General features: G+C 62.0%; 1 protein-coding gene across 1 annotated transcript; it reads left to right on the top strand.

Moving 5' to 3' along the window:
- The first annotated feature begins 7,574 nt into the window (after positions 1–7,574).
- Positions 7,575–8,761, top strand: LOC136464040 (proline-rich receptor-like protein kinase PERK8). The gene has a single exon (XM_066463007.1). It carries the CDS (start codon positions 7,764–7,766, stop codon positions 8,703–8,705), a length of 942 nt encoding a protein of 313 aa, XP_066319104.1. The 5' UTR covers positions 7,575–7,763; the 3' UTR covers positions 8,706–8,761.
- Positions 8,762–10,015: the final 1,254 nt, after the last annotated feature.

Here is a 10,015-nt window from a genome sequence, read left to right as displayed (position 1 = left end):
CTTGACACCCGTGTGCAACGCCCCCCGGAGCCTCTCATGGACGCGGCCGCTCAACGCAATCAGACGGCTCCCAAGGGAGCTGGCTGATTGGACCTCCTCGACGTCTAGGGCCTCGCAGGCGGTACGAACAGCGCTGCACAGCGCCTCGTGCTCCCGGACCTCGACATCCAGCGCCGCTTGCGCTGCGACGGAGGCCTCAGCCGCCTGGGAAGCCTCTTTCTCCAGATCTACGTCGCAACGAGGGGTCAGGAGTCAAACGCGAACCAGAACAAATGGACAAGGAACACGGTTCAAGCGGAACTTACCCTCGGCCTTGTTCTTCCAGGCTAAGACCTCGACCCGAGAGGCCTCGGCCGCCTTGGTAGCCTCTGCCAGGGCGACTTTTGTCGCCTGATGCTCGCTCTGCTCCGCACCCAGCTGCCCGGCTGTGGCCTTCGCAGAGGCCGTTGCGTCTTGGGCCCGAGACCTGAAGGAGTCTCGCTCCTCCTCCAGTTCCTTGATCTTCGCCACCAGAGGGGCAGCCTGCCCCTTAGCCGTGACCAGCTCGGCCTGAAGGTCAGCACAACGAAGGCGGAGGTCCTCCACTTCCGTACTCCGCGCCGACAAAAGCCCCTGGGCATCGGCAAGCAGGCCCCTCTGCCGCCGGAGCTGGTCCCAGATATCCCTCTCCCTTCGTAGGAACACCGATTTCCCAAGGGACCGGGTCTCGAGCTCCTAAAGAGGTAAAAAAACGCACGTCAAACACTGCGAGGACAACTCGGCACGAGACACGAAAGTACTTACCCGAGTGACACCAGGCAAGTCCCCTTCCATAACAGTCATCGCTGTCTGCAGCGACCGCACTGCCAGTTGGCGGTACTCCTCGAGGGTATCCCAACGCCCCCCCTCCACGATATCTTCAAGGGCGAACACAGGCTCCCCCTCGGGATCAGCCTGGTCCCGCCAGAAAACACGCGGGAAGTTCCACCCACGGGGCTCGGGCCGTAGCGGGGCAAGGGCCGAACTCCCCTCGGCGGGATCTGGGACTGGCTGCTCCGCGGTACTGGCCGCCTCGACGTCCGCCGCCTCCTTCCCTCGGGAGGAATCATCAGACGAGATTGTCTGAACCAGGGGCGGCACCAAAATTTGCCCCGTCTCCACCTCCATCGCCTCGGTCTCGACGGACCCGGGGGCTCTGGCCTCCGCCATCTCTACCTCGATGGCCACGGTGTCCACCGCCCTGACGTCGGAGGTCTTTGGGGGCTCCGACCTCACCCCCAATGGCCTCGACAATAGCAGACGCCCCAGCCTCCTTCGCCCCAAGACCCACAACATCGCGAGGCATGGGCTCCTCCTCCTCCACTCGCTCCGCGCCCGCCTCGGCCCCCTTTTCCTGGGCAGCCGCCTCCTCCGAAACGGCCTCGCCCGACGCCGCGCCGCGTCGCACGCCAGCCTGCGCCTCCGCTGCCTGATGGGCGGAGGAGCTAACGTTCACCTTGAGCGCCTTACGGGGCGCCAAGGGAGGATCTTCCACCAGAAGCGTCTGGCTGGAAGAAAAGACACTCCCAAGGTCAGCATGCAACGCAAACAAGAAGTACTACGGACTCCACCAGAGAAGACGCTTACCGCGAACGGGGATGCAGCCGCTTCGACACCGCCAGCCTCCTCTGCAACGGCGGCGGTGGTGGCAGCAGCGCGGCCTCGGTGACCACCAGTGCCAGCTGGCCTCCGTTGGACCCCGGCACCTCCTCGACCCTTCGCGGAGATAATGGGGTCGCCCCCACCGTCACCCGCTCCACCTCCACCGTCGAACCCATCGGGCTGACGGCACACTCCTCCGACACCCGCGCCTCGGGTGTGTCGGCCTCGGCCCCAGGACGGGCCGCCACTGGCCCCGGGACACCTCCTCCTCCTCCTAGGGGCGTCAGGCTCCTTGCCGGCGCCCCGGGAACCATCTCCCTGATGTCGGGGAGGTGTTCCAGGCAGGCCGTCCCCACCTCGCGCCCGCCGCCGTCGCTCGAAGAATCCGACACCGACGACGAGGGAGACGGTTCCAACGGGAGACCGTCGAGCTTCTGACGCCGGCGACGGGCGTCCAGCTTTTCGCGCGCGAGGATCTTCTTCGTGCGCTTCGCCTCCTTGGCATCTTTCTTCTTCTCCTCCTCCTCGGCACGCGCCCTGTTCACGGATCGCCGCCGGGCGTCCTCGGGAACGAGCGATGGGGAGCCTCGCACGTCTCTTATCCCCTGTGAGAACGACGAAGTAAGACAACAGACAAAAAAGGCGAAAAACAAGAAGGCCGCGAAAGCCTCGACAACATCCAACTTACCAGCGAGACATACCCCCGCGACGGGCGCATCGGGAACGGCATCAAATCGTCGATCTTCGGCTTCCCGTCCACCGCTTCTCTCACCCGACGCAGGGTCTCGTCGTCGGTAAGGGCGAAGGCGGACATCTTGACACCGACGATCGAATCGCCCGGGGTCATCTCGAACAGCTGCCGCCGCCAGGCCATCAGCGGCAACACCCTCCGGCGGTGAAAAGCCGCCACGACCACGGCCGCCGAAAGGCCGTGGTCACGCAGCTTCCCCAAGGCCCTCAAGAGCGGTTCCAGCCTAGGCTGATCGGCCTTGATGACGCCGTACCCCCATTTCTCTGGTTGACTCTCTACAACCCGCCCGGTATAAGGGGGAAGTCCTCCGCCGTCGTTGCGGAGGTAGAACCAGCCGTCATACCAACGACGGTTGGACGATGACAGCTGGGCCGGGATGTAGAGGGACTGCCGGTCTTGGCGCACGTGAAGGGTGCAGCCGCCGGCCCTCTGCGCCTTCCGAGCCCCCTTCGTTCCCCCCGGCTTGGTGGTGAACGTCGCTCGGAACAAGTGGAGCCACAACTCCCAGTGGGGAGCGATCCCCAGGTACCCCTCACAGACGGCGACGAAGATGGCCGCCTGCGCGATGGAGTTGGGGCTGAAATTGTGCAGCTCCACGCCATAGTAGTGCGGGAGCGCCCGCATGAAGTTATCCACCGACGACTCGAAGCCTCGCTCGTGGAAGACGACGAAGCTCACCACGTAGCCGTCGCGCGGCCTCGGCTCCGACTCGTTCCCCGGAGCAATCCACTCCGGCTCGTCGGGGTCGGTGATCGGGCGAAGAAGACCGGCCTCCACGAGCGACTGCAGCTTCTCCTCGGTGACGTCGGACCGCTCCCAGGGATCCGCCGGGAGGATGACGGGACCACCAGCCATTGCGCGGCGGAGGACGCTGCTACGGCGGTAATCTCTCTCCCTCTCTCTTTCGGTCTCTCGCCCTCGCCCTTCTCTTCCCCGGCGCTCTATGCTCTCAGCAACGGCACGGAGGCAGCAAAAGCGAATGCAGAAGAGGTAAGAAGGGGAAGGGCGAGGCCCTTTGCGTATTTATGCAGGGACAAGACGAAACCGCCGGGCGACGAAATCGGGGAAGTTTCCCCCAAAAGATCCGGCGCGGTTATCCAAATCCGGTTTTACCGCCCACGCGCCCACTCCCTCCTCATTAAATCGTGCGTGCAGACACGTCCCGTCGGCTGACGCCACGTCGCGTCCAACCGCAGCAGCAGCAGGCGCCGTTTCGCCTCCCCGAAAAAGTCGCCTCAAAAGACGCGCCTGCCGTTGTTAGCCGTAGGGGGAGAAATAACCCCCCCAATTCCTTTCAGGCAAAGGAACTGGGCACCGAGCCCGCTACGGTCCAGGGGTTCGAAGGCTGGGCCCTTAGGGGTTTCGACAGCCGCCCCAGGGCAACAGAGTCAGGGGCGACTACGGGCGAGCCTATACGAGGCCGAGGCCCAAGCAAGCGAAACGCTTGGGACGCCCTATGTCGTGTCCGAGACCGGTAGGGAGGTCTCCGAATGGGATCCCACCGTAGGGAGGCACCGAGCCACCGAGGCCCAGCGAACGGCCTCGGCACCCACTAGAGAAACCCTCCGGTACTCTTGGAGCGCGTCTCCGGACCGCTAGCCGACCCCTAGCGAACGGGGTACGGGCCTCCACTCGGACTTACCCGATAACAGCTCACCGGAAATACCGTCGCTCGCGCCCACCGAGGGTAGCACGGCATCTTCCACCCCTCCTTCCGAGCGAAAAGGAAGCGCGAGGGTCGAATAAAAAGTCAGGAGAATCCCTGACGGCCCTCTTGCCCCGCGCAGAGGCTAAGGGACTCTTCCTGCAAAACATTGCCGAGGCCCAGCGACTTAGACTCGCACACGAGGGGGCTCGGCAAAACAAACCCTCCTTCCGAGCGAAAAGGAAGCGCGAGGGTCGTTCAAAAAGCCAGAAGAACTCCTGACGGCCCTCTTGCTCTGTGCAGAGGCTAGGGAGCTCCTTCTGCAAAACATTGCCGAGGCCCAGCGACTTAGACTCACACACGAGGGGGCTCGGCAAAACAAACCCTCCTTCCAAGCGAAAAGGAAGCGCGAGGGTCGTTCAAAAAGCCAGAAGAACTCCTGATGGCCCTCTTGCTCCGTGCAGAGGCTAGGGAGCTCCTTCTGCAAAAGACGCCGAGACCCCGCGACCTAGGCTCGCACCCGAGGGGGCACGGCAGACAGACCCTCACGCGCGAGGGGCGAACCAAAAGCCAGGGTACCTCTGACCGCTCTCTCGCTCCGTGCGAGAGACTCGGGGGCTCCTCCTGCAACTTTGCCGAGACCCAGCGGCTCAAGCTCGCACACGAGTGGGCTCGGCAAAAAGCCCCCTCGTCCGAACGAAAAGGACGTGCGGGGCTAAAGACAAAGCGACCCAAGCCCGTTACGGTCCAGGGGTTCGAAGGCTGGGCCCCCAGGGGTTTCGACAGCCGCCCCAGGATAAAGGAGTCAGGGACGACTACGGGCGAGCCTGTACAGGCGCGCCCGGGGTCGTGTCCGAGACCGGCAGGGAGGTCTCCAAATGGGATCCCACCGTAGGGAGGCACCGAGCCACCGAGGCCCAGCGAACGGCCTCGGCACCCACCAGAGAAACCCGCGCGGTATTCTTGGAGCGCGTCTCCGGACCGCTAGCCGACCCCCAGCGAACGGGGTACGGGCCTCCACTCGGACTTACCCGATAACAGCTCACCGGAAATGCCATCGCTCGCGCCCACCGAGGGTAGCATGGCATCTTCCACCCCTCCTTCCAAGCGAAAAGGAAGCACGAGGGTCGTACAAAAAAAAAGCCGGGAGAACCCCTGACGGCCCTCTCGCTCCAGGCGGAGGCTAAGGGGCTCTTTCCGCAACATCGTCGAGGCCCCGCGATCCGAGCTCGCACCCACGGGCCCGGCAAACACGATGAAAACGCCTCACTCGAAAGAGAAAAAAGCCCCTGAAGAAGTGAAATCACTCCTCCAGGGCCTCGGGGGCTACACCCGGCGGGTGCGCTCGCGCACACCCACCGAAACCTCGAAAACAAAACACCATCCCGACAGGAACTATCAAGAGCCAATTCTCGTCAGAACCTCAGGGGGAGTGCCTCCACTCCCCCCAAGGCTCGGGGGCTACTGTCGGATACCGTGAGAAGGGGTACCCTAAGCAAGATCCAAAAAACGACTGCTTAGACTTCGTAAAGATCGAAACCAGCTAAACGCTGCTGGCCTCGGCCGATTCTCCGACTCGCCCGAGGCCCCATCACCGTGGGCCTCGGCCAATTCTCCGACTCGCCCGAGGCCCCATCACCGCGGGCCTCGGCCGATTCTCCGATTCGCCCGAGGCCCCCTCACCGCGGGCCTCGGCCGATTCCCCGCCAAAGGCCTCGGCCGGGCCACCGACCCTCCGTCTCGCGCAAGGCGGGCTCGGCAGCACTCCGCTACCTCTTCCTTCTCCCGTCCCTCTGGCAAAACGTCGTGTCGCATCAACTCAGCCAACTGCTGCCCCTGACAACAGCCGCATGCCCGGCACAATACAGCAGAATGGCCGATGGGACAGGAGGCAGGACTGAGCAGGGGTTACCCGCCACTGTACTAACCACCGTGCACATGGGTTGACGCCCATGCCTCACTGTGCTGCCAACTCCTGCACCGAGGACAACGCAGCGCGGGGAGCCACGTCTGGGATACTGTGGCCTCGGAATCAGTACCCAGGAGCAATAATTCCCTCCAAGGCCTCGGCAGTTTGCTTCAGGGGCTCGACAGCCTGGGGACCCATGTCCGCCAAAGCCCCCCGCGATGGCTTGGCCTCGGCACCTACAGAGCCACAGCCCCCTACGACGTCATCACGCGATGACCTGCACGTCCCCCGGACTGGGCAGGGGTTACCCGTCACTATGCTATCCACCATGCACATGGTTGAACACCCATGCCTCACTGTGCTGCCAACTCCTGCTCCGAGGACAACGCAGCATGGGGAGCCACGTCTGGGCTACTGTGGCCTCGGAATCAGTATCCAGGGCCAATAACTCCCCCCAAGGCCTCGACAGTTTGCTTCACGGGCTCGGCAGCCTGAGGGTCCATGACCACCGAGCCCCCCACGATGGCTCGGCCTCGGCATCTGCAGAGCCGCTGCTCCCTACGACGTCATTACACGGCGACCAGCACGTCGCCCGCCATGTCCTGCATCAAGCCGTACTGGAGCCCCATGACGCACAAGATCGAGTATGACCAGCATGTCACTTCCGCACGACGAGGACGGGGCCACTCCATCGACCATACCACAACAGTGGCCGGCTACAGGGCTCGGACACGCCACCCCATTTACAGAAGCGCTATGTAGCAACCTATGTACGGTCCCGGTCCTCCCTTAGAGTATAAAAGGGAGGGACTGGGGCCATTTCGGGGGGGGGGACAAAAAAGACGAACACACCGATAGAACCACGCACTCCTACGCTGCTTGGGAACAACGCCTCAAGCAGCCCGCACCACACACGCCGAGACCTGGGGCTAGTTTCCTCTCTCACCTAGCTTGTAACCCCCTACTACGAGTACTCCGGTGCAAGGAATACAAGATCGATCTCTCGGACTGGACGTAGGGCCTCGATTGCCTGAACCAGTATAAACCTTGTGTCTCTTTGCACCACCATCCGGGATTAGGGGCACGCAGCACAAATTCACTCGTTGGTTGAGGGACCCCTGGTTCCAAAGCACCGACAAGAATGCGCATTGCCTTGATATATAGGTGTAGACCCGTCCGAGGATAGTGCGAGCTTGCCGGTGGCCGAGTGCCATCAAACCGTCAGGCATCAGCTGGTACGTGTTGCGTGGCCGAGAACGATGACATGCACACAACGGTTGCGCGCGCGATAGGACGCCCGCTTCACATGCCACTTCCATGTCCTCGATCGTTCCTCCTCGTCCTCGGCCGTTTTTCAGCTGGTGCCTGCGTGCATGGCGTGACCTCCGCGGGTTGGCGTATATAGAATGCCAATGGAACGGAATGTCACGAGGGGTAGCATATGACGACCGATGGCGATCATGCATCATTCTGTGCCAATAATGCCGGTTCGGTTCTAAACATTTGATAGTATTTTAGGCTAGCTAGTACCAATGCAATGAAATGTACTGGATGTAAATACTAGTAAATTTTACTCTTATCAGGCGAGCTCTAACACTGACAGCTGCATGGGGTACCTAGCCAGTTGCCAGGATAAGCAGGCACTGAGGCACAGTCCACAATCAGCTAAGGCAGCACTAGCATAGTAACCGCTCTGTTTGCTTAACCATATATACGAACGTGGTGTCCTAGCCACCACGGTAGCTTGCTACTCCTACACCACCCAGCAGGACAGCACCGCACAGCCGTCAGCCACAACGACCGCTGCATCTCCGGCCAGCCGGCCGCCGGGGCGCCTCATGCCGGAGAAGCCTCCACTGCTCCGCCGCCGCCGCCCGACGGCGGCGGCGGGGAGCTGGGTCTGGTCCCTCCACTGCAAGTCCATGGCGGCCGACGACGTGGCCGCCAGAGTCGCGACGACGGCGCCCATCAAGAAGCTCCACCCGCTCCTCCCGCGCGCTGGCTGCGGGAGCTCCGGTGACACCCTCAACCACGTCGTCTCGTCCAAGCTCACCAGCAGGCCGAAGCCCAAGTCCAAGCCCAAGCCGAGTCCCGAACCGGCGAAGAAGAAGACGGCCAAGCCGAAGCCGGTGTCTGTGCCGCCGTCGCCGCCTCCGGGGCCTCTCGGCCCGGTCCCGGCGCTCACCGAGCTCCCGGCGGGGCACTCGTCGCGGCAGGTGGTGGAGATCATCTTCCTCTCCTCGTGGTCGTCTCCGGTTCCACAACCTCCGCCTCCCCCGGGACCGCCCACCACCACCAACACCACCAGCAGCGGCGCGTTCCCGGGTGTGGTGGAGATGCTGTTCCGCGTGCACAACCCGGCGCGCGCCGTGGCGCGCTTCGAGGACTACCGCGCCGCGGTGCGCGCCCGGGCCGGCGGGGCCTCGCGCAGCGCCGCCGACGGCAACGAGATGATGCGCTTCTCCCCGGCGCCGCCGACGTACCGCTCCTCGCCCTCCTCGGCGGGTGCCGCGACGACGGGCGGCGAGGAGGACGGCCCCCCGCGCATCCGGACGTTCGACGGCAGCGGGGGCGCGCACGCCAGCGCAGCGCGTGGGCCCGCGGCCGGCCGCCGCGCCATGTTCCTGTGCAGGGTCATCGCCGGCCGCGTGGCGGAGGCGGAGGCGGCAGCCGCCAAGGACGAGCACTTGGACTCCGTCCGGGTCGGCAGGGGCGGCGAGCTGGTGGTGTTCGACCGGCGCGCCGTGCTCCCCTGCTTCCTCATCATCTACAAGCTGTAAAAAGAGAGGAAAAAACATCGCGTTGTCCATTAACCCTGCTGCTAATTCTTTTCTCACTTGCCTGCTAAACCAGTCCACTGCATATAGCATACTACTGTAGTGTAGGTGTGATAATCTCAGTACTTGCGTCCAATCAAATCAGCCCTCGCGATCGGTAGCCTTCGCCATTACTCGTCTCGCTGGTGACTGCCGGAGTGCCCGTGCCTCCCTCGAAGAGTCGCAATTGCAGACACTGTGCGCGTGCAGTCCCTGCGCATGTCCGGATTGCGTTCGTTCTTGCGCGGGCGCGCGCACCGTGCAGTGCGACTGTGTGAGCGAGTGCACTGTTGTGCCTGTGCGGCGCCGCTGGTTGTTTATTCCCTGGAGTTGTCGCGTTCCATGCGGGCGGGAGGCTTTTGAGGCCTTCCGCCTGACCGCCTCCGCCCCCGCCGGAGCAGCCAGGGACAAAAGGAATAGACAGCCGCGTTTAGAGGAAGGAAGCGTTCGGGTTTGGATTTGTCACCGCTCGCCTTCATTTCAGGCGTCGCCTTGTGTTCACCTGCATCATGCGAGCCACAGCATGCATATGCATGGAGCAGCAGCTTGCATGCAATGCCCACTACGGCAGCGCAGCGTCCTTCCATTTGCATCGCTCCATCTCGTAGCAGGATTCTGGATACGGATGAAGTTCAGATGGACGATAGCAATAGCATACCTGGAAGGCTGGAAGCAAGATTTTGACGATCCTCACGTTCTGCTGCCGCGCATCATCGCCGGCGTAGCTTTCTTTGTACTGGGCTTGCGATGATGAGCAAGCGCTTTTTAAGTCCCCGAAAATGTTTAGCTTGACTGGAGTACAAGGTTCGTCGTTTGGATTGAGTTTAAGCAGCAGCCCATTCGCTCACAGCCTCAGAATCCTGCAAGAAAAGAGAGAAAAGAAAATGAAGTATTCTTCAGATTACCACAACTGAATAATCAGACGTTAAACTTACGAGAGCACCAGCAAGCATTCAGACCGTACACGGACTTTTCAGGCCTGTCCAAAGTTTGAATCCATCCATTCTTCGGGCGCGTTTAGTTCCGAAATTTTTTGGCTTTTGGCTACTGTAGCACTTTCGTTTGTATTTGGCAAAAAAAGTTCAATTATGGACTATCTAGGCTTAAAAGATTCATCTCGCCAATTACAGGCAAACTGTGCAATTAGTTATTCTTTTTACCTACATTTAATGCTCCATGCATGTGCCGCAAGATTTGATGTGACGGAGAATCTTGAAAATTTTTTGTTTTTAGGTGGGATCTAAACAGGGCCTTTCAATCGCCGGCCGGTAGTC

The sequence above is a fragment of the Miscanthus floridulus genome, chromosome 7 (genome assembly GCF_019320115.1).
Source record: "Miscanthus floridulus cultivar M001 chromosome 7, ASM1932011v1, whole genome shotgun sequence".
NCBI classification, from domain to species: Eukaryota; Viridiplantae; Streptophyta; class Magnoliopsida; order Poales; family Poaceae; genus Miscanthus; species Miscanthus floridulus.
This window is presented reverse-complemented; position numbering and strand designations above follow the sequence as displayed.

Excerpts from the sequence above, each read along its gene's own strand:
- LOC136464040 (XM_066463007.1), top strand. The coding sequence starts at position 7,764 with ATGCCGGAGAAGCCTCCACTGCTCCGCCGCCGCCGCCCGACGGCGGCG.